We start from the raw sequence: 25,058 nt of genomic DNA, 5'->3' as shown, positions 1-25,058 counted from the left end.
GAAATTCATAAGCTGTTGTTATTTGGAAAATGCAAGGTATATATTTTTATTTGTCTTTTTAGTTTAACTCCTGTCTCTGCCTCTCTCTGTCCTGTTTGAATCCATTCTAAAATTTGGAACGGTTTTAGCATGAGCATTGGTAAGCTTTTGTGGCCTTGGAGAAAAGCTTATAGGACTTCAAAGAAAAGTAGGTAAAACCTGACCCATCACTTATTTAAACAAAGCACAGAGAGAAGATGGGCGATGTGAGAGCAAGGGGAAATGAGATGATGTAATTCCAGGGCCACGCTAGGGAAAACAGGTACACACTTTAAAACGAGCTGCAACCATAAAAGGATTTGGGCTAAGAGGGCTCTGTTGTGCTAATTGCCAACATACTGTGCTGCTGAGAACAGAGGCTTCCATGTACAAAGGTGTGGCCAAATAATGTGTTTAAGAAGAGGCAGAGTCTGGTGTACACACCCAAATGATAGTGGAACATGGGAAAGACTTGACAGCATTGTGAAAAGAGAAGACTAAGGCCTTGTCTACATTACTCACTTTTGTTGACAAAAGTCAGCTTTTTTCGACAAAATGGTGGAGGTGTACACATTGAAATGCTCCTCCCATTGATATAACTCCCTTGCTATGCTGACATAAAACCACCTCAGTGATAGGCGTAGGGCTTATGTCAGTGTAGTTAGGTCAAAGCAGAGTTAGTGTAGACACTACATTCCTTACATCAACCATTGGCTCTCCCTGTCAGTTTCACGGCTCCAGGAGTGCTCCAGTGGAGCCGTGAAATTGACTAAAAAGTCGGCTCTAGAGCCACACTGCTGCCCAGTCTCTGCTCCAAGCCAGGCTGCCACCCAGGCTCCTCACTGGGAGCCCTCCTGTCCCCTGGTGTCCTAGCTCCCCACTGGGAGCACAGCAGCTGACTGGACTCTGGGTGCAGATCTCCTTGCTGGATGCGAGAAGCTTTGGATGGCTTCCCCACTCCCAGCAGGGAGTGCAGAGACAAGAATCAACATGTGGCTGCCACCCCATTCCTGACTGGGAGTGCAAGGATGATGAGCCCCGGGTGGCTTCCCCCACCTGGCTGGGAGTGGGGAAGGAAGAAGCCCCAGGGAACAGCTGAGATCCTGGTAGGGACCTGCGTGGAGCTGAGATCCCTGACTCTCAGTCCCCCACATTGCCTGTCTTCAGTCAGTGGAAGCACTCCTGGTGAGGACACACACCACTGAGAGAAGGAGAGTAATGTGGACATCAGCCACTGCAGTAATTAATGTGGTGGCTGTAAGTCAACCTAACATAGGTTGACTTACTTTTGTAGTGTAGACATAGCCCAGGCCAGTGTCATTTTAAAGAACCATAGTGGAGGTGCATATTCTTGTTGCTTTTCAGCTCATGTTATTATGGACTTGTGGAGAGGCTCATAAATCACCATCCTCCCTAGACCTTGCAGCAATAAAGCAATCTGTAATGGCTGAGAGAAATTTAAACTCAGAATTGAAATGCAATAAGTGCTTGCTGGTGTACCTGTATGTTGAAATACCTGTGTTCTGTAGAGTAGTTGGACGTTAAAGGTTCAGCTTCGTCCTAGTTCTCCTGAAACAAATAAAAGTAAGTAATACATTGACATGAGTGCAAAATGGATAAACCTGTTTGAGTACTCTTAAGAAAGAAAGGGGCAGCTTATATCTTGGGAGAGAATCCCTTTTCTTGTCTCCTGTTCTAACTCTGACCCAGGGCTGGCCTTACCATGAGGTGAACTGAGGTGGCTGCTTCAGGTGCCAGATTGTAGGGGTGGATGCCACAAGGACCCAGAGTTTAGAAAATTGTGTCTGCTGCTGGTGCATATATATTCTCTCTGCTCTAGATGCACAGAGATGGTGGAGTGCTGTGCTGGAGAAAGGAAGGCACAAGAGGCATAACAGGCAGGCAGGAGAAAAGGTGAGAGGCAATAACAGAAAGCAGCAGGAGCTTCAGGGAGAGAGAGGAGGAGCCTCCTTATGTACCTCACTAACACCCCCAGGAGCCTGGACTGATTAACACCAACTCCTCAGGGAGCTTCCTGTTTCCTGCTGCTTCCCTGAACCCACTTGAGGAGAACAGGCAGTCAGCTGAAGTAGTAGGAACCAGTTAGGCCCTTAAGACGCTGATATCTTCCCTCATTCAGGCCCTGCTACCAGCCTGCTTATTTGTCCCCTTCAATTTAGTGTTGAGAGCCACTATAGCTAGCACAAAACAGCAGTCATGAGTGAAAGAAGAAAACACCCTTCTGGGGCAGCATTCAGAAAAAGAAAGAGCAAAGGAAGCTTTTCTATCTAAGCAGGAAGGAGCTCTCCTGAGATACATAGACACAAATGTGCACAGTGAGCCTTCCAGCCCCAGTGAGGATGTGAGTGGTGAGGAGATGCCTGATCTTCCAGTTAGTCAGAGTGCAGGTGACCTGGCAGCTACTGCAGCATCCATATCTCCATCTCAAATGTATGTAACCATGCACATTCCTGAAGAATAGTTAGTGTAGATCAGAGTATGATGGAGGCACAAGAAACAGCTGCTTCTGAGTTTAGTTCCTGAAGTCTAGATGATCCAGGACTGTGGACCCACTTGAGCAGTAGCCTGAGGGACTTCCTTGTACTTCATGCGCCACAGCAAGTGAAAAACTTCGTTTCCCAAAGACAATGAAATAGAAGTTTCCATCCAACATATTACTGGCGTGAAATCCCCAATGGTGCGAAAGTGGAGAGGCCATGGCTTATGTACTCAAAACCCAGATGCTGCATACTGTTTTGTTGCAAACTCTTCCAGTCTAATATTCCAGCCACATTGGGTTATCAGGAACAAAGGACTGGACAAATCTGACTAGAAATCGGGCATGCCATGAGAAGACAGCAAATCACCAGAGAGCTTTCCATAAGTGGAAAGAGCATGAGATGAGACTGGAGGTTAAAGGCCATCATAGATGATCAGCATCAAGAGAAGATTGCATCAGAGTCTCTTTACTGGCAAAGTGTTCTGAAAGCATTCTCATTGCTATTGTGAGAATGCTTGCTACTCAAAACCTAGCACTGGGTGGCACTTTAGATCAGCTGTATGTGCCAAACAATGGAAACTTCCTTAAAATTGTGGACCTGATGGCTGAGTTTGATGCTGTATTCCAGGAGCATCTAAGAAGAGTCACCACCCAAGAAATGTACACACCCCACTACTTAGAAAAACAATTCAAAATGAGATCATGCAGTTACTGGCAACAAAAGTCAAACAGGAGATTGTGGCAGATCTGAAGTCAACAAGATATTACTCTGTTCTGGACTGCACACCTGACATCAGCCATACGGAACAATGACTTCAATGGTGCGTTTTGTAACAACAACAGAACCTAGTGAAAATGTCCCTGCAGTGGTGACTGTCAGAGAGCATTTTCTAGACTTTATTGACATATGATACTACAGAAGCTGGTCTGACAAAGTGCTTCTAAAAAGCTGGAAGATACGGGAATTGCGATACTGACATAGAGATCAGGCTATGATAATGGTGCCAACATGAGAGGAAAGAACAGAGGAGTGCAGACACGATCCTCAAGTTTTTTTTGTCCCATGCAGTTCTCATTAATTGAACTTGGTGGTCAGTGATGCAGCATCAGCTTCTAATGAGGCTGCTGAATTTTTAATGTAATTCAAAGCATCTATGTATTTTTCTCAGCATCCACTCATCAATGGCAAATTTTGAAGCAACATCTGGGAACATCTCTCTGACACTGAAACCACTGAGTGCCACATGATGGGAAAGTCGAGTGGAAGTGATAAAGCCTATCAAACACCAAATTGGGAAGATAGGTGATGCCATAATTGCATTATGGAGGATAATGCTATGACAGGAACTGTTCATGGGAGAACAGTGGCAATGGAAATGGAATCACCAGAAACATAACTTCAAATTTCTGTGTGGCTTGGTGTTGTGGCATGACATACTGTTTGAAATAAATGTTGTAAGCGAAAGACTCCAAGGTGTTGACCTTGCTATATCTGGAGCAATGGAATAACTGGACAAAGCAAAGTCATACTTACAGTCTTACCGGTCAGATGAGGGATTTCAAAACGTTCGAAGAGGGACAGAATTTGGCAGAGGAACTTCACACGGAAGCTATTTTCCCACCCATTCAAGAATACAAGAGTCACCAGAAGATGACATTTTGATTACGAGGCTCAGGTTAATCCCATGGAGACCCCAAACAACAATTCAAAGTTGAATTCTTTAACAAGTGTAGATTGTGCAATACAGTCAGTTGAAGAATGTTTCATGCAGTTCAAGAAACACAGCAGTATATTTGGGATGTTGTATGGTATTCCAAATCCTTACTGTACCTGAAGAAACCTAGACAGCAATGCAGGGCACTAGACACAGTGTTAACACATGATGACGTGCACGACTTTGATGCGGGTGATTAGGTGATGAACTGAAAGCCCTTTCAAGATACATTTCAGCAAGATCAACTCCAAAGGCGTTCTGGAATATATGTGCACAAATAAGATGACCACCCTCCTTCCAAATGCTTTTGTTGCTCTGCACATACTTCTAACACTTCCTGTAACAGCTGCCAGTGGAGAACACAGCTTCTCCAAGCTGAAGTTAATAAAAAAAACATCTGCGGCCACAGTGACACAGGAGAGGCTGGTCGGCTTTGCAGCTATCTCAACAAGCATGAGCTGGCCCAGACTGTGGACCTTCAGGAAGCAGTTCAGATCTTTGCAACCAAGAAGCACAGAAGCACCACTTGGATTATTGAAACAGATAAAAATGCCAGTGTTTACTATGCAGACAAGAAAAGTTACATTTACTGTTCAGATGTTTGAAAGTTAAGTGTTACTTAAATTTTTTGAACAAGGCATTTTAAGTTGTTAGTTCTCCTTTATTGGGGTAGGCAGCAGAGCAGTACCATGAGAGAAGTAGAACAGGAAGAAGGTAGAACTGAGACTTTTCAAAGCTTTGGCCCAAGCAAGGGGGATGGGAGTGTCATTTGAGCTCCCCACCTAGATGCCAAAATGTTGTGGCCGGCCCTGCTCTGACCTGGTAAAATTTTAAGGCAGGAGCCTACTCATTTGTCTCAGGCTACAGATTTGTCATAGTAAGTGAGAGTGAAAATCACCAAGGTATCATTGTAACCATAAAAGCAACGAAGAGTCCTGTGGCACCTTATAGACTAACAGACGTTTTGGAGCATGAGCTTTCGTGGGTGAATGCCCTCACCCACACACTCCCCCGTATCCGAAGAGGACTTCGTCGGACCGACGAAGTGGGTATTCACCCACGAAAGCTCATGCTCCAAAACGTCTGTTAGTCTATAAGGTGCCACAGGACTCTTTGCTGCTTTTACAGATCCAGACTAACACGGCTACCCCTCTGATGTTGTAACCATGTGACAAGTCATGGAAATCGCAGCAAAAATGGTGATTAAGTCATGGACATGCTTTGTAACAGCAGAATCAGGTCTCTTCAATATTTTTCTTAATAACCTCTTGGGTACTTCACCACTACACCTATTCAACTCCCCTTATCCACCTCATAAAAGTGCAGATTTCTTTTTGTTAACCCTATCAGTATCAGGTACTGAAGACAGATACATTTAACTTATTTAAAAATTTTCTATGGCCCTCTTCAACCTAGTGTCTGAACATCTGAGAAATATGAATGAATTTAGCCTCACAAGACACCTGAATTATTACAAATGGGAAACTGAGGCAATGAATGATTACATAACTTGGCCAAGATCACACCGAAAGCAGAACTCAGGAACCAACACCCAGGTCTACTAAGTCCCAATGCAGTGACTGGACCACAGGACCATCCTTCCTATCGAAGTAGACAGGCTGAGTCCCATTCTGCTCCTTTTTGTGAAGAAGTATGGGTACTGATCCCCTGATTTTTACTCGTCTCCTGTGTTCACTTCATTGTCTGTAAAACTGTTCACCTGCACATTCACTTGTTTGTGTGTGAAAATGCCCAAATGTCAAGAGTCACTGGCATTTTAAAAACCAGGATATTCATGACAGTCGTGACAACTGTCCAGCCTTAGTTATCATACAAATGTAAGTTTTGCACACTCATTTGTGGAATCCAAATATGGTACTCCAATGATTGTAGCTGTTAGGAATTTCAAAGTCTTGTGAGAACAACAAGCCTGTGTGTTGAAAACGGGTCTAATAATGCATCAGCGGGGACAGTGCAATCTCATTCATACCAACTAATCTTTTGCTGGTGAAATAGCAAGAATATTGAAAATCCAGGGCAAAAGTGAATGTGATAGGAAACTCCAAAGAGTGTCATGGGTCAGTGAACGTTTTTATTAATCAGTGTTGGTAGCAAAACTAATAGGAGCAACAAAGAGAAATGAGATGGGATGTATGAGATTGGTATTCCCAATAATGAGGGAAATGTGAATACTGTTAAGGTTTAAAAAAGAGAATTTTAGTTGGATGTATACAACAGCATTTTTGGTCATGAGAGTTGATTAAAAAAAAACAACTGATTCACAAGCTTCTTGGATCAAATTTTATAGAAGCTGAGACCTGTAAGCGTTCAAGGCTGAGGCAATCTCATGTGCTGTTCAGTTCTTTAATCTTAAGAGGACCCCATAAGGTGTGGAAGCATGTGGACAGAAACAGAAACTGAAAACACTGCTGTGTTTCCTGATTTGTATTAGTTCTGAATTATTATTAGTCACAAATACCATAAAAGAGCTACTGCTGTTTTCCATCCAGGACAGATCGCTGTTGCAAATGGTGATTGTTAAAAGATCATCCTCTGCCTGTGGATAGACTAGCATAAATCAAAGAAGACATGTACACATGGATAATCTTAAACTGTTTTCTGGTGAGTTACAATTGGGGAATATGCTATCTGACTCAGGGATGCAAGTAGAGGAATGTGACAAGTTAAAATACTGTAGATCACTGTGGCCTGGTCTACACTACAAACTTAGGTCGACAGAAGATACCTTAAGTTGACTTAATAATTATGAGTCTACCCTACCAGGTTCCTGCCACAGATCTAAGTCACCTGTAACATCGACTTCTGTACTCGACCTCCATGAGTGGCATAGTGCTTGATTCAAACTTGATGGATCAACAGAGAGGCAGTGTAGATACAACATTGTGTAATTCAACTTAATTGGCCTCCAGGAGGTGCCTCAAAGTGCTCTGCTGTGACCACTCTGGAGATAGTTTTCAGCTCCACTGCACAGCAGCCAGGTACACATGAAACAGCCCTTCCCCTGGCAAAGCCCCAGGAACTTTTGAATTCCCATTTCCTGTTTGATGAGCGTGGAGTGCTCTCCAGAACAGCTGATCATAGAAACTCAATGCCCCAAATGTGCTCCAGCCTGGAGTACACAGGAGGTGGTTGATCTTATTGCTGTGTGGGGAGAAGAATCTGCACAGACATGCTGCAAAAGAAATGCTGACGTCTATGCAAAGATCGCACAGGGCATGGGGGAGAAGGGCTACACCAGGGACAAGCAGCAGTGCAGCATAAAAAATAAAAGAACTTTGGCAAGCATATCAGAAGACAAGAGAGGCGAATAGTTCTGGTTCTGCCCTACAGACGTGTCACTTTTACAATGAGCTGCATGCAATTCTGACCAGCAACCCCAACACTACCCCCAATGCAGCATGGACACCTTCCAGCAGTCTGAGTATTGGGCCACTGCAGGCAACAATGAGGAGGACATTCTGGAAGAGGAGGAGAATGGGAGACAGTTGAGTGATGAATCCATTCTCCCCGACAGCCAGGAGCTGTTTTTAACCTGGGCCCAGCCAGTCACAGGACAGAGTGGTGGCCGAGCATGATGCTGGGAAGGCACCTCTGGTGAGTACACATTTCCAGTTAAAGTGTAGGGGTTACATGCTATTATATTTTACGTTTAATCTGAACAAAAAATGAGATGCAGTGGGTATCTGCTTCCTGGTGGCCACTCCAGCTACGCAGAGGGTGCTCCCCAGAAAAGCCTGTTGACATGCACAGAGATGGCCCTGGAATCCTCCATGGAGATCTCTAGGAAACTTAGCAGAAGGTTTCTGGGAAGGGCTGGCTTATTTCTTCCACCATGGTAGGACACTTTCCCCCGCCACTACAGTGGTGTCGTTGCTGGCATCACTGCAGTACGCAGCATAGCAGCATAAGGACCAGTTCTGTACCCAGGTGCTTGCAGCATCTGCTCCCTTACCACCTCTGTTACCCTTAGGAGACTGATATTACATAGGGTCACTTAGGGGAAACAGGGGAAGTTCTCATTACAAGTGGTCATAGTGCAAACAGTAGAGTATTTGATCCACCCCCACACCTCCCCCCAGTGAATTCTGGGTCCTTCTTCCACACTTTCCCTAATGTGCCATGGCTTTGGTTGGCATGGATTGGAGTGACGTACCAGCAGTGTTAAGGGAAGGGGGGGATACACTCCCCCGCATCTGCCTGGAAAAAAGACAGCAATTTGGGAGTCTTAATGGTGGTCCCTGTTGCTGGGGAAGGGGACATTGTCCAGCTGTGCTCCCAATGTGGGTGTGCCAGAAGTTGCAGCGCAAAGCCTGTCGCCCATGCCACAGGGCTATACTCACCATGGCTGGAAAAGCAAACCGACTCATTAAATAGCTAGGAATTCTGATTATGTTCTGGCTTGCACTGAAGTGTAATAAGGGAAGGGTTTTCTTTAAATAGCAACCTTGCACTAGACTGAGTGTATGCGCTGACAATGGTTGCCTTGTGCTTTGCATGCTTTACAGAGGAAATCTTGTCCTTCAGCACATCCTCCACACCGGGAGAGAGGCTTTCAGAGATTAGAAGGCAGAAAAAGAATACATGGGATGACATGCTCAGCGAGATACTGAATACCTTCAGGACAGCTGAGAAGGAGCGTGGAGCCTGGAGGATTTCACTCTCTGAGAAACTGGACATAGATGTGGAGAGCAGGAGAGCATCCCAGGAACATGAGCGTGCCATGCAGGAGGAGATGCTGAAGATTATGAAGGACCAATCAGACATATTGAGGCATCTGATTTGAGCTTCAAGAAAAGCAGCTTGAAGCTAGACTTCCTCTGCAGCCCCTGCAGAACTGCCTGCAAGAATCGCCCTGCTCCCCCAAACATTCTGGGGGGTGGGGGAGAAAGCAGGAAGTTCAGTATCCCTTCCATTCAACCCTGTGGGTGGGTACAAGAAACAGAAGGCACCCATTCCAAGACCTTTGGTGGTCAAGAAGACCGTGCTTTCAAAATCAAGTTGACTTTTTTCTCCCCTCCCAATTTTATAAGCCCATTTGCCCAAGGTTAACTTATTTTTCTGTTATTTCAGTTTTTGTGTGTGTAGAATAAAAGTAAACATTTCAAGAAAGAAATGTTCTTTATTGATTCCAGTCATGGGGAATGGGGGGTTACAGGGAAACTCATGTAACGGAGGGGATAGTTTGGGAAGGCACAATGCAGATAAGCGGCACACATTACCGTGGCTCTTTACTGAAATGGGTGTGCAGAGCCCCTTGATGTGCTCTTATCGTCCTGGTATCTTGCTGCTCAAAATTAGCTGCCAACCTATCTGCCTCAACCCCAGCAGAACTTTTTTCCCTTTGTCTCATAGATATTTTGGAGCACACAGCATGCAACAATAACAATGGGGATATTGCTTTCACTGTGGTCTAACCTGGTAAGCAAACTGCACCAGCAACCCTTTAAACCTTCAAAGGCACATTCCACCACCATTCTGCACTTGCTCAGACTATTGTTGAACCACTCCTTACTGCAGTCCAGATGACCAATGTACGACCTCATGAGCCATGGGATCATGGGGCAGGCTTGGTTTCCCGGGATCACGATTGGCATTTCAATGTCATCAATGGTTATTTTGTGGTCTGGAAAAAAGTCCCTGCTTGCAGCTTTCTGAACAACCTGTTTTCTTAAAGATGCTGTCATGCACGTTTCCTGACCATCTCGCATTGATGTTGCTGAAACACCCCCTGTGATCCACCAGCACTTGCAACATAATTTAAAAGTTTATGTACTCTTTGGCAAGCTGATCTGGTGCCAAGACAGGTATATATGTGTCATCTGTTGCCCCACTGCAGTTAGGAAACTGTATCCTGCACGTTGCCCAGAGTCACTACCCTTCCTAGCAGAAGTTGATTAATGGCCCCGTACACTTGGATCACAGCAGCTCCCACAGTGGATTTACCAACTCTGAATTGATTCACCACAGACCGGTAACAGTCTGGCATCGCAAGCTTCCATAGAGCGATCGCCACTCGCTTCTTCACTGTCAGAGCAGCTCTCATTTTAGTGTTGTTGCACTTCGAAGCTACAGAAAGCTCTGCACAAAGTTCCTGGAAGGTGGCCTTCCACATTCAAAAGTTCTGCAGCCACTGCTCATCATCCCATAGATGCATAACGATGCGGTCCCACCAGTCACCGCTTGTTTTCTGGACCAGAAACAGCACTTCACCGTGTTCAGTTGATGCACACCTGCCAGCAGCACGTGGGAATTGTTTTGTTCTATGGCTTGCAGCAGGGCTGCGTGCGTGACATTGCAATGTTCCGCGCTGCATCTCCTGTCTTGGCTCTGGAAATACTGAGGATAAGGTGCAAGGTGTTTATAATGCTCACAAGAGTGCACAGCTGAGCAGGGTCCGTGCTTCTCAGGCTATTGCGTATGTGCTGCTAAAACCTTTGAAAAAAGGTGCAAAAAAACCATGCATTGTTTGCCATTGATATCAGGGGAGGGAGGAAAGTGCATCATGGGAGGCCAAAGCCATGTTGTCATTCCCCCCTCACCCTCCGCAACAATGTTTTGGTTCCATGAGGCTTTGCAAGCCCTTCCCCAAACCTCATTGCTACCCACAGTGCACTGCTCCGCGCATCGATGCAAGCGCTGCTAGGGAGGACGTACTCCACTGAGACAGTGAGCATGGTGTGGACACACATGATCAACTTAATATGGAGGCTTGATGTCGACTTACATTAAATTGACTTAACTTTGTAGTGTAGACATGCCTTGTGCTTCTGACTGTTGCTGCTGTTACACAAGACACTCCACAGGGTGGCAATAGAAAATGAACTGATCATGTGCTCTTCTGTTATTCCTGTTCAAACTTTGCTCTCTCTGCAGAACCATACTTTACCCCACTTGCTGACTATTCAGCTGTGCGTATGTGTATTGGGCAACCTATAGAATCATACATAGTATTCTTTTACAGCCTCTTTCTTATAAAGGCAAGTAATAATCTGTATGACAGGGCAGGTACTTGTGCAGAACCGGGTAATGATGGAGATAGGTAAGATTCTCTTGTGGCTATGTTTTTCAACAGATCATTTTTATTATACAATGCAGTATACGTGCACAGCATTTTATGAGCAAATACCACTAGTATCGGCCATCATGCAAAGTCATGTATTGTGTGCATATTGAATTAAACCCCAGTGTATTAACACTGCCATTATGGCTCACTTTAAGAGCCACACTCTGTCATTGTAGCATTCACTGTTGGATCACTTTTGCTGCCAGTAGTATCTGCAATGCAAGAGTGTATGGTCACTATAGGCTTTATACTTCAGAAGACTTTTCTTATAAAGAAATATATTTGCAAAGACATGCATCCCCTCCCCACAAGTGTCCCTAAAAAAGGGTGCTTACAAACTGCTGGAAGGGGCTGGGATAGAAGCTTTACACCTGTTCTGAATAGCATAAGAGGACTGTTTTGGACTATGCTGAAACCTGTCATGGGGAAAAAAGCATTGGAACAGTGTTTTGTTCACGGTGGGTGAAATTCACACAGATGCACAGGGCTAGCACAAAGCCTGTGTACCACTTCAGTTTCCCTGGAGCCCACAAAGCAGTGCATAGGCCTCATGCTAGTCACTTCCTGCAGAGGATTGAATTTCACCTAGAATGAGCAACACTGTTCATTTTATAATTCAATTTGAATCCATCAGATAAAGCACTGGGGTAGGGAGTAGTGGTAATTTTTAATGTAGATTTTAAAACTACCTGCACATCAATCACTTTTGATTAAGCTCTTCATGCCTGGGAGTTGTCAGTCTGGCTTCATGGACTCTAAATGCTAAATGCAAAGCAATTTGAAGCTTAAGAGCTCCGACTCTCTAGGATTAAGACATCTGTCCTCATTGAAAGGGAATTTAGTGTAAGGTATTTGGGGGATTGCTTTTCCTGGTGCTGTCTTCCTGAGTTATCTGCATCGGGCGGGTTTTATTTGGGAAAGGGTTGGGGGCAAAGGGAAGATTACTTGTAGACTGCAGTATGTCTTCATCTGCTGGTAAGTTGTTACCATTAGGAAACCCTCTAAAGAGGAGAGGAATGCTTGCTGTTATGATAATGTTGATAATGTAAAGTAAAGAAAATTGAGATCACGATCTGTATGGAGAGATATGGAGAGAGCAGCCGTGAAGTTGTTGCCAAGTAACTGCACCCAAAAGGAAAACTCTGTAGTTATGATTTCCATTACCTTTCTCCTAAGGGCAGGGTGGTTTCTTTCTAACTCATTGGGCTTTAAGGGTTTTAATTATTGCAACAGGATGTAAAGAACTATTTCAAACACTAAAAGAATCCACCACCACAGTGCTAGCAGAAACCTAAATGAGTTAAATATTGGAACAGACTGAACTGAACTTCGACTACTTCAGTAGCCATTGGCAAGGTTGGGTTTTAAAAATGTATTATCTTGTGCAAAAGTGCTCAATACTATCCCACTAAAATATATTGAGATGATGATTATTCTATAACTGAATTATACTGAATATCCGCCGAGCCAAAGTACATTACCTCGACTTAAAAATGCTTGTAATTAATTGGATCAATCACAGGAGTGAAATAGATAGATAAAATATGACTCCAAAGAAAGCAGCCATGCCACAAAGATATAAAGAAATGAAAATGTACTGCCAGTGTCTTTGTTTTTGCATATATTGTAAACCAAGAATACAGTGTTTCACTTCTGGATTTTGGGCATACACACAGACATCTTCATAGTTCATGTTAAATAATCTACCTTATTTTCTTGTTTGCCATTGTAATTGTATTTTTAAAATATAATAATATACAAAGAGTTCAACAGAACTCAAGTCTTCTAGACATAAGCCTCGCTGTACTTTCTTGACTGACTGTGTGTTCTGTCCACATGCCAGATAAACATCATAGCAAAGAAAAGGGTCCTAGTAAAATGCTCACTTGAACGTAATTTATTTGAATAGTTCATTTTCCTGGCAATGGGAACATTCAGTCCCTCACTGACTGTGTCTCCTGCCAACTGGATACGTGGCACAGGAAGGGCTCTCAGCTGTAAGAGTAGCCCTCTGTGTATGGATGTGTGTGAGCATGTTACAGGCTTCAAATGAATTCAGAGCCCTGAGGTCACAGACAGCAGAAGCTCACCCCGGTGCTCTTTAAAACTCCCTACGTGTTTTTTGAAATGTGTTTTCCTGATTGTTCACCTTAGTGAGCCCACCTCCGCTCTCACCTTTGCTGTTTGCGTTTGGCTGTCCAGCCGTGCTGGCTGTATGAGCAGAGAGCTACTAGACACACTTCTGCCTGGAGCAGGCAAGAAGTATTGGCTCTCCTGGGCCTATGGCAGGGGTGGCCAAACTTTTTGGCCCAAGGGCCAGATCGGGTTCCCAAACTGTATGGAGGGCTGGGTAGGGAAGGTTGCGCCTCCCCAAACAGCCTGGCCCCTGCCCCCATCCTCACCCTCCCTCTTCCCGCCCCCTGACTGCCCCCCTCAGAACCTTCCCCGCTCCTTGTCCCCTGACTGCTCTGTCCCAGGACCCCTGCCCCAACTGCCNCCTTGCCCCCTCACTCTCTCCCAAAGACCCCAACACCACCATCACCCTGGGACCCCACCCCTGCTCCCTGTCTCCTGACTTCCCCAACCCCTGTCCACACCCCCGCCCCCTGACAGTCCAACTGCTCCCTGTCCCCTGACTGCCCCTGGAACCCCCTGCCCCTTATTCAACCCCCCTGCTCTGCGCCCCCTTACCATGCCACTCAGAGCCTGGCCAGAGCCAGCCACGCCACTGCACTGCCCAGCAGGAGCTCGCAGCCCTGCTGCCCAGAGCGCTGGTGGCACGGCAAGCTGAAGCTGCTGGGGAGGGGAGACAGCAGGATGGGCTGGGGACTAGCCTCCCCAGCTAGGAGCTCGTGGGCCAGGCAGGATGGTTCCGCAGGCTGGATGTGGCCTGCGGGCTGTAGTTTGCGCACCTTTGGCCTATGGGGAGAAGAGGTTGTGCAAGCACACCTAAGGAACAGCTGTAGAAACATCGACGTCTATGAGCAGATCGTATGGGAGAATGTTGGCAAAGGGGCATGACAGAGCTCAGCAGCAGTGCTGCATGAAAGCAAAGAAACTATGCCAGGCATACCAGATAGTTCTGGGGAGTAGAAATGTAAGTCCTGATTTGATCCTTTCTCCTTTTGCTTTGCTGGCTTGTGTTACATTTATTGAATTGTATTGTTGTATAAATGGGGTACTTACTAATGCTGTATCCTAGATTTTTGATGTTTTATATACAGTATATGAGATCCTCACTTTGAAAATAATCCACTCAGCATGGCTGATGGTAAAAAGGAAATAATCTGCACAGTTGGGAATACAGATCATCAGCTTCTGTAGATGTTTGTTGCCTCTGCAGTCCTGTAAAAGTTAGAATCCTCTTTGTTTTTAAGTGTAATGGAAAATCAGTTGTATGGGGTTGCATTGGGATGTCAGGATGAGAGCGACCAATACAATGTTCTGGAAAAAATCTTCAAACAACCAAATGTCTGTGTAGCTTCCTCCAATGTGTTCTCTGCCATGTTTCTGTGTCTCTGCTCACCAGTGAGGATGGGGCTGTGTTGAGAGTTACAAAGCAGTTGATACAGAGGGAGCATACTGTAGTCCAGTATAGCGTTCATGAGCTCCTTGGTGCTTAGTTATGCATTGTGTGCTGATAGTAGCTCGTTTTCAGATGTAGTAGGATTAGGCCTAATTTTTGGTTTAGATGTGTATCTCTAATGTAACTGTTTTGTTGCTAGGTAATCGGCCAGGGCGATGTGGCTGTGCCATCACATCTCTACAAGGTGATTCTCGCCAGGCGAAGCAGAACGTCCTCAGAGCCCCTGGTGCTGGGTGCCTTTGTGGTGCCCAACGATCCCATAGGTTTCAGTCACCAACTACCTGAATTTCAAGTGCATATTGAAGACCTGGAGAAAATGTCAGGATTGGTTTTCTTCCCCCAAGTGGACAAAACCAAAGATGTTAAAAATGTCTGTGATGTAGACACCTGTAAACTGATGGGGTTTGATGAGTTTACATTGTACATCACCGCCCGGAAAGTTCACAGTGCCAGAACACTGCACAGGCTGGAAAAGGTCATGTCAGAGTTAAGGGAGACAGGAATTGAGCCTGACGAATATCTAGTGAAGCTTTACAAGAAGAAGGAGGAAGAACTAGTGCAGCAAAAGCAAATGGAAGCCAGAGAAGGAAGAGCTGGTTGAGAAAATATATTTGGAAAGTTATACTCTCAGAAAGGCGCCATGTGCGCACACTCAGTTTGGATTTCATGATTTGGCCATTTAAAAAAAAATGTGGAAACAATTAGAAGTTTGCGTTCAGGGTAATGTTCATTCTCTTGTAACATGATGTATGTATGATTTGCTACAGTACTGTGTGGGAAATGAAAATGACCTTTCCTGGCATGACTGGCTTATGGGGCCTCTGAAAAAGGCTTTGTACTATTTTCTAAACCAGACGTCAGAATTGGGGTCTGCATAGAATCCCTTCTAGGAATATTATAAAAATAGATAGTGGACACCTTGGGAGTATAACTGGAATCTGTTTAAATGTAACTGACCCTACACATGTATTTTAATACAAAGCTGTAGAATAAATGATGTTACTGTGAGGTGGGGATTTTTTGTTTTGTTTTTTAAATTAAAGAAATGCTGATGTGAAATTTTTCTTTTACCTGGTGGATTTTTTTAAAAATCCCTGTAACATTTATTAACCACTGTCTAGTCAGTGGCAAATCTCTCATTGACTTCAGTGAGGCCAAAATTTCTCCCATTCATTTTATTAAGTGTAACGAAATGCATAGTGCCTCACAACACAACAAGCTACCTCACCTCACCTCTCCGGGTCCAAGAAGCAGCAGAGTGCCTGGCCTGGAATCCCCTTCGGGGCCTTGGAAACACACAGCCCAGAAGGCTATTGAGTTCCATTGACAAGGGGATGAGCTAGACAGACCTACCTGAACTGCGGTAATCAGGGTTCAGGATGGGTCTTACCATCAAAACAGCCACAAGAAAGGCAGAGGCCTCACAGCTGTGTGTAAAGGAGGGTTCTTTCTGGAGGAAGCAGTTTGCTCCACCCGTCAGGATAGGCCACTCTCTCATTTTTGTTTCAGTGTAAATGTAAATCTACACTTACCCCATCTAATGGGTAATAGAGAAGCACCTACTAGTAGCAGGAGGGGTCTGTTATTTTTGTGGATCCAGGCTCCTATTCGTTATTATCCACCTCTACCTGGCAGGTGTGTGAAGTGGAAGTAGGAATTCAGGGACAGAGTGTGGTTTAATTTCATTCCTAACAAGTAGCATAGCTGTAGCACATACTTTCTTATGGGATCAAGCTGCAAGAGCATCTGCTCTATTTCAGCACCTACTCCTGGTCTTACATACCCCCTTGAGTTCCTGCAGGGCCCACTTAGCATGATTTTCTTGTCAAAGGGCTCACCATGTGGAATCTGTTCCTAGGATTTTCCACTCCATCTGAGTGCAGTTGCTGCTCTTAGATTCCCCACTGAAGTATGCAGGACAGGGGACCATAAGGCCCGGGGTAAATAGCTAGTTCTGGCCAAGCAAAAACACATCCCTCTCTGGTACAAACCAAAGAATACAATCATAGGCATTTACTTTGCTTGTTTCCCAAATTGAGGTAATAATTTTGGCCACTGTAACAAAGCTTATTTATAGTGCCTCACTGTCATAGGGATTTCCAGGTGAAACAGAAAATACAGCACAAATGATGACATCTCCTGGCTTGTTTATTTCTAAGCATAAATAACTACCTGATATGCTCTGGGCCATGTACAGCAGAGTTAGTGGCTATCAGTAGTTGTGTCAAAATTCCTCATGATCAGACTGTTAAATGCTGATGTCTTAACTAGAGTTTCTGTACAATACATATTCGTTTTCCAGCCTTAGCCATCATCCAGGTCTACCAAAATGCCCAGTTCTCATTGGAGAGGTTATAAAATGGCTAATTGTGATAGAAACCGGGGATGAAAAGTGCTAGCATTGGTTTGCTTTGGCTATCCCAGTGTTTTGGCCTCTAAGGCTAAAGTAAGAGAGTTGTAGGGTGGTGACATCTAGATTCTACACCATTTGCAATCTGATACAATCATTTCCTGATCTTGACCTGCTGTTCTGCATTCTCTCAAATGTTGATTCAGAGTGTGTGAGTTGGTAAACAATGTGTTTTCATTTGCTAATATGCAGAGACTAGTAAAAGGAGAAACTCTTGTTCTCAAGTGGTCCTCTCGGTGGTGTACCTTCTCCTTTTGGATTCAGTGCTGCTTACTGGCATGAACCGCAATCCCCCATCTCTTCATTTTCATTTGTGTTCATTTTGTCAGTGGTATGAAATGTAAATGCAGTTCTGATATTTGGCCTTTAGGGGGCAGTTGAACTCTATAATAGATATTTGGCTACTGTCTGTTCCAGCTGCATGTAAACTGTAAGGGGCTGAATGTTTTATGGAGGATTCAACTGAAATAGCTGTAAATAACAGCAAAGACACTTGGGCTTTGTTTCCCCCATCCTAACAACTGCCTTTGCTGCTTGTATTGCTACTATAACCCCTTTTTAAAGAATTATGATTTCATTTATTACACTAGACAGCTGTGCACAGCGCAAACCCATGACTTTCCCAGATGAAAAGGGTTGTGGAAATGACATACCTGTACTAGATTTACCAGTGGGGTTGATGTCTTCATTTTGTATGTCTGGCTCTAAGCCAAGTCCAGATTCTGCTTCTTTATGAGTGTAATTGCAGATGAGGATGTTCTATACTATGTGAATACTTTGTAATGCTGTTAATTTGTATCTGTCCGTGCAATGTACTGAGGGATGTTTTTAAAACTGCTTTTTATTTTTCTAGGCATTAGCTGACTGTGGTGATAGTCCATATCCCAGCTGAGATTTGTATTACAGTAGTGACAAGAGACACCCAGTTGAGATCAGTCCCACTGAACTATGGGCTATGCAAATACACGGTAAGGGACAGTCCCTGGCCTGAAGATAAGGCAGACAAAAGCTGGGAGAGGAACCAAAAGTGCAGAAAAGTGAAGTGATTTGCCCCATTTAAGCCTGTGTGTTTAAAAAACCAGAAGTGTCAGTTCTGTCTATCTGCCCCAGTGTTTGTTGCCTGGCAGTGGAGCAGTATAGGAATTATATATAAACCCCAAAGTGCTCTGCGGGTGACCTGACTCAGTGGGGAAGTGAGGAGCAATTTTGCTGTTATTTTTGAATGGGCTTTTCCTGCAGTCACACGGCCACGCAGATTAGTAATCAGCAGGGATGTAGGAAATGTTCATTTCTGTGCTTCAGATCTGTCCAATCAGCCCCACCTACACAGTTCTGGAGGAGCCAGGTCTCACGTGTTCACTAATGGCCCGTGCAATTAATGGACTATCTGCTGTTTCCATACGTCGGATTCTAACATTGAACAGTGGCTCAGAGTACGTACCTAAAAATATCTGAAGTGTGTATTTTGATGCTCTGGGTTAAGTATGTAGCGTTGGTGTTCACTGTATATATAAGTAAAACCCTGCGCTCCCATATAGTGAAATAGGGCAGCAACTCAAGCACATGTTGCATTATGCCCTTCATGCTGCCTTGTCAGGGCACTTTCCCACCCACCGAGTGTAAAAGCAGCAGCTATGGCCACATAATAGTCCCAAAATAATCACTTCAAAAAGCTGAATGAAACGACTTTGTACACGCTAGATGGAGAGGGACAACAGCTGGCATTCCCACTTTCACTGACCATGTCTTCAACAGGCAAGGAGCAAAGCAGCAAAAGGATCTTGAATGATGCGTGTCTAATGTTATTTAAGAAACGGGACATGGATTGTTACCCAAACATAGAGAGGAACTATTGTGCAAATCATTTCCAAAGCAGGAGGGAGTAAATGCCATTACAAATTCCTGCTAATGCCTCTTTCAGCAAGTTGTAATGTGCAGCAAACTTGGGCTTCATTGTAGCTAGAGAGCTGGGAGAAAGTCAAACAAGCCAGTCAACCTGATAGAGCAGGCCTGCACAACATGTGGCCTGCATGGGTTCACTGTGCGGCCCGTGGGGGGGTGAGTAGGCAAGCAGCAGGTGAGGAAGTAGGGCTGAGGAGGCGACCGGGCGGGCAGTGGCAGGGGGTGAGTAGGTGAGCTGGCGGGGGTGGGAGGCTGAGGAGGCGAGCAGGTGGGCAGTGGCGAGGGGTGAGTGGGCAAGCTGGGGGAAGGGGGCTGAGGAGGCAAGCGGTGAATCGGTGGCTGACCTGTTCTACTGATCTGCTCTGGCTCCCAGCCTCACTCCAAAGGTTGCAGCTGTCTGGAGGTGCTTGCCTTCCATGCCTTCCTCATTCACACCTCATTCATTGAACAGGGCAACTGATTACAAAGTGGGGGGAAGATCTTATTCTATTTCTAGCAAAAAGACATTTTTCTTTTACCTTAATTATACTACCTTAGGAGCTCGCTATAACATATTACCAAGGTTCAATATTGCTGTTTTGGTGGGGCGGCGCTGGGGAAGGAGGGTTTGTTTCCGCAGGGCAGGCAGCACTGTGGGGGGGGGTGTTTCGGTGGAACTAGGGGAGTTGTTTCTGTGGGGGTGGGTGGCATTGGGGGGAGGTGTTGTATTTCAGGGGGCTGGGCAGCACTGGGGGAGGGTTTCAGTGGCGCTCGGGGGGGTTTCGGTGGGGCCAGAGGGGGTTTCGGCCCTCAGCTGTTTTCTTTGGAGTAATATGGCCCTCGCCGCTTTACGAGTTGTGCAGGCCTGTGCTAGAGCACTTGGTCTTGCTCTGAGCCCTCCACCGTACTGCTAACAGTCTTGAATCCTGACTCACTGTGTGCAGATGCATCCATCTGGAGTAAAATACCTTATGGACACTGACCAGCACCTGCCAGCCTGCCTCCGTCTTCCACTCAGCTAGTCAGGTCGAACGAGACCACAGCCTGCAGCTCAGACACACCAAGCCATCCCAAAACACAAACAGGTAGTGAGAACTGTGGGGATGGGCAGCAGAAGACTTCTCTGCTTCCCAGGAGCAGGGGGAGGCTCCATTCATTAGGCCAGATCATAAGCTAGTATGAAGTAGCATAACTCTGCTGAAGCTCCCATTTACACCAGCCATTCAGCTGAGGCACTGGCCCAAACTCTGTATGGATCCTAAAGCACCTATGCACTGTACTGATCATAGTTAAAACAAACAAGGGAAATGGAGCTAAATCAGATGAAACTCAAAGATGGGCTCCCACTGTAGGGCTCAGATCCTCAAAAATGTTCTCAGTGTTCTGTGGCCTAATTCTACTTCCCCCTACATCATCAACCCACGAGGCAGTGTGGTGCAGTGGCAGGAGACTTGAGCTCTGCCAGGGACTCGCTGTGTGTGATCCTGAGCAAATCACTTCATTGCTCACAATATACAAATAAATAAATAAATACAAATAAAAAGATACTTTCTTCCTTTGAGAAGCAATTAGAGATCTCTGGCTAGCATGTGCTATAGAAGAGTTAGACGTGCTCATACCATAAAATGGCTGCAAATCCATTTCCTGATTTACACTTGTAAAATTAAAGTGTAATGAAATGCAACCCAAGCTGAAACTGAACAAGCTGGCTATATAAATAGGTTTAAACTTGATTTTGATTACACAAGAAAATTGCAAAGTGCAAGCCAGGCTAAAAACATGAAATGTGAAGTAGTGAAAGCTAGGCAAAAATCTGACCTAGCCCATGGCAGTGCTAGAGCACAGGCAGCCAAACTGTATCCCTCAGCCATCAGCTGTTCTCTTAGGCTAAAACACAACCTACTTCAGAGCCAGCTCAAGGACCTTCTGCAACCCTTAAGCTCTCGCAGGGGGCCTATGGCAGTCAGTGGGCAGAGTAATCAGGCAGGTGGGAGGTGTCTCTTCATTCCCTGCATGCCGTTGGAGGGTCCTCTGTACCTGCCCCAAATGTCAGCATGAAGGGACAGGTTATGGATGGGCAGGCACCATAAAAATTGCCTTATGGATCAGATCAGAGGCTCATGTAGTCCAGTATCTTGTCTCCATGTAGAAGACTGAGGACTGAGAGCACTGATGTTGTTCCCTGGCTCATCTTAAGAGCTGTGGACATGTAATTTCACGCTTGGAGGAACTCTTAACCTGTCCAGTTCCTAGCAAAGCACATTTGTCAGTAACATACTTGTGTTAGTGAGGACGTAACTTTATATCTGACTCACGATCAGCTCAAGGTGTAAAGTTCAGAGGCCAGCTCCTCAGCTGGCATAAAATATCATCTTACCTGTGGGTCACGTCCCCCTACAGGCCTGAATCTGCTACAGCATATGGCTAACAGCTAGGTTTCTAGTTCAGTCAGCAGCGCAACATACTTTAAGATCCACAGTTCCTAGGTTTAATCTCTGCTGATGACCCACAGACACATGAGCTTTGAGTTATAGGTGGAGCTCCCTGATGTGGGAATCTGTAACTTCCAAAGACCTCTGTGACTTCAGCCTGCGGCAGTTGGAAGCTGCAGCTGTGAGCCCCCCTGAGTTCTGAGCCACTGCGGGCAGGGGGGGACCCCTTAGTTCCTGGATGCCACGGGTTGGAGGGACACCGCAGCAGCAGGAGTACCCCATAGCTCCCAACCACCACGGGCAGTAGGGGGCTCTGAGCCACTGTGGGGGAGACAGACGACGACACCCCACAGCTCCTAGCTAGGCCCCCTGCAGCTCCCTGCCACCTTGGGCAGCGGGAGACCCTGCAGCTCTGAGCTGCGGGTGGAGAGGGACCCTGGACCTCCAAGCCCCCCAGGCACTGGGGGCTCCCAGAGCTCCCAGCTGGGCCCAGCAGCTGCCCAGCAGCTCTCCATTTTGTCATGGATATTTTCAGTAAAAGTCAGGGACAGGTCACGGCTTCCATGAATTTTTCTTTACTGCCTATGACCTGTCCCTGACTTTTACTAAAGATATTGTGACAAAATCTTAGCCTTAGCGATGTGCTTACCCTGGCTCCAAGCAGTTATCAGACCTGTTGGGACTAGCAGCTTCTTTGTCTATACCTGCAGGGCGCAGTGGGCACAAGTGCTGGAATTGGGGCTGATTCCAAACATACCCAAAAGATAACGTTTCCAAAAGCATCTAATTGACTTAGGAGCCTGAGGCCTGGTTTACACCTAAAACTTAAGTTACGTCACTCAGGGGTGTTCGTGAAAAGTTCACGCCCCATAGAGACGTCGTTAAACTGACCTAAGCCCCAGTTTACACACCGTTAGGTCGATAGAAGAATTCTTCTGTCGACCCAACTACTGCCTCCAGAGGAGGTGGATTTACTACAGCCATGGAAAAACTCCTTCCGTTGCTGTAGGAAGCATCTACACTATGAAGCTAGAGTTGCACCACTGTACCACTTGCAGTGTAGACATAGCCTATGTTCCATTGTCCAAAGTGACTTAGGCCCAGATCTGCAAGGTATTTCAGCCTGCAGTTCACACTGAAATCAATGGAAGTCAGGCACCCCTATGCCTTTGGGGATCTGGGCCTTATGAGCCTCTCTTCCATTGCCTTTCAAATTGCAAAAGCCACTTCTGAAAATGGGATTTGGGCTATTTTGAAAATGTTTTCCACGGCATTTTTGAAAATTAGGCACTTCTGAAAATGTTCTCCATGGTCTAATATAGCCAAGGCACAAGCTCTGAGTGTCCATGGTGCATAGCCTAGTAATAGCACACGGCTAGGTGGCAGGAGGTTCTTCAAGTAATAACAGTGATTAATGAAAACAGACTTTGGGCCTGATTCCACTACCACTTCAGTCTGTAGTAAAACTTCAACATGAGCAGAACTGGGCCACTCAGGTCAATTTTTTGCACTGGAGGTAACACACACAGTTCAGGCTAATGTGCTAAAAGTAGCAGGGTGTTGGCAGCTCCCACTGCATGGCCCTTCATCTCTCAAAACGTGGCCCTCTTTATTACAACACGCATATTTTAAACAAGGCACCAGTCCCTACTATATTATATCTAAGCCTACTATATGCCTGCTCTAAAGGAAACTGCAGCTACCAAGTGAGCACATTGCTCTTACTAATAGCAAGCTAATCAATTTGAGTTACTGTATACATTAGTAATGCCCATGTAATTCTAGTGCAAATTAGGTTTGGGTAGCATGTGAAGCTCATGATATCCTGTCTTCCTGCAGCAGAGCTTGGATTTACAGCTCCCTTGGGAATGCCACACTAGAACCAATCCTCCCCCACTCCTTCCTAAATCCTCCCTTGATTGGATACAGCATGGTCCTCTGATTAAAACTGTGCGGTGGTTCAGAAAATGATTTCCAGCCAGCGCCTCTCAGTGAATTACTTTTTTTAGACAACACATTTTCACCTCAAATACAGCTGGACGTTATGAAATCTTAAACGGAAATCTAATGCAGGCTAAACATCGGCCTGACAGTGGGAAGAAGAGGGCAAGGCAGGACAGCACTGCGTCATCAGCAGGATAAGAAGAAGCTGCAGGATGGTCTCAAACTTCTTGAAGTACATTACCTGTTTGCATTGAGGGACACGAAGGCCATGGGGATCAGAAAGCATCACTTTTACACAGGATGCAACAGCAAGACCGTCACATGCACGCTGATGCACTCATGTAACTCCCCCTCAGGCAGACAGCAGACCTCTTGGCTCCAATGGGAGTTCTATCAGAGACCGAGACATGAAGGGTCAGGCCTAGTGGTTGATGCAGTGCCAGCCGGGCCAGGAACCAAAACCAGAGTATGAGCTGGAGTCAGGAGTCAACAAGCCAAGAATAGGGCTGGGAGCTAAGCTGGTGGAAGAGCAGTTCTGGAGCAGGACCGGGAACAAGGCTGAAGTCCAAGCTGGGCTGGAGCAGGACAAGGCCTGTGGAGTCTGTCTTCACTATCAGATAGGGGAGAGTTCTGAGCCCTGAAGTGCCACTGGGCAGACCGGGCTGCTGTTTCTCCTGTGGGGCTCACATACCTGTGCTGATAGGCACCACACCAGCTCCTGGCTTGTGAATTGGCTGGAGCCTGGCACCGGGATGACTCATCACCGCATGTGGCTTAATCAGGCTCTAGGTCAGGGATGACTCATCACCTTACATCAAACCTGAGGATGCTTCCCCAATGTCCTTGGGCCCGGCTGGTGGGGTGAGATCAGTGACATTCCTGAAGGAGGTCAGATGCATGTATATTACTGGCCAGTTCTCTTGAATGGTTTGGTAGGCAGGGCCAGCGCTTCCATTAGGCGACCCTAGGCAGTCGCCTAGGGTGCCAGGATTCGGGGGGCAGCATTTTGTGCTCTCCCCAAGGGGCGCACAGGAGCTTCTGGTTCTGCTCCTGTTGCGCCGCCGAAGAAGGACCTTCTGCCGACGTGCTGCAGAAAACAGCGGCAGGCAATTGAGCAGCTCAATGACTGCCACTGTCGCCTGCGGCATTTCGGCGGAGGGTCCTTCTTTGGTGTCGTGATGGGAGCGGAACCAGAAGCTCCTGTGTGCCCCATGGGGAGCGCACAAAATGCTGCCCCCCGAATTCTGCCTGGGGCACCAGAAATCCTGGCGCCACTCCTGTTGGTAGGTCACACCCTTTCCAGTCCACAAGGTACAAGGTGAAGAAGAAAACAGCAAGAAAGTTGGAGTGACTTTGTTAATGTAGTCACTAACCTTTTGGTTAGAGAGACAGAATTATTGACCGTTACAAATTAGTCTCTTCTGTATGTGTTTGGTTGATTTCAGAAGGACCGATTTATTATTTTTCATTTGTATTACAGTAGTGGCT

The 25,058-nt window shown here is 45.9% G+C and overlaps 1 protein-coding gene across 1 annotated transcript in view; it reads left to right on the top strand.

The window, feature by feature from the left end:
* EXOG (exo/endonuclease G) overlaps positions 1 to 15,962 on the top strand; it is a 30,738-nt gene extending 14,776 nt beyond the window's left edge. Inside the window, exon 5 of the mRNA XM_032789065.2 lies at positions 15,043 to 15,962. Coding sequence (XP_032644956.2) covers positions 15,043 to 15,504 — 462 coding nt within the window. The 3' untranslated portion in view covers positions 15,505 to 15,962. The remainder of the gene's footprint in view (positions 1 to 15,042) is intronic.
* Positions 15,963 to 25,058: the final 9,096 nt, after the last annotated feature.

This window comes from Chelonoidis abingdonii, chromosome 2 (assembly GCF_003597395.2).
Source record: "Chelonoidis abingdonii isolate Lonesome George chromosome 2, CheloAbing_2.0, whole genome shotgun sequence".
In the NCBI taxonomy this organism is placed as follows: Eukaryota; Metazoa; Chordata; order Testudines; family Testudinidae; genus Chelonoidis; species Chelonoidis abingdonii.
Note: the sequence above shows the minus strand (reverse complement) of the source record. Positions and strands in the feature narration are given on the sequence as shown.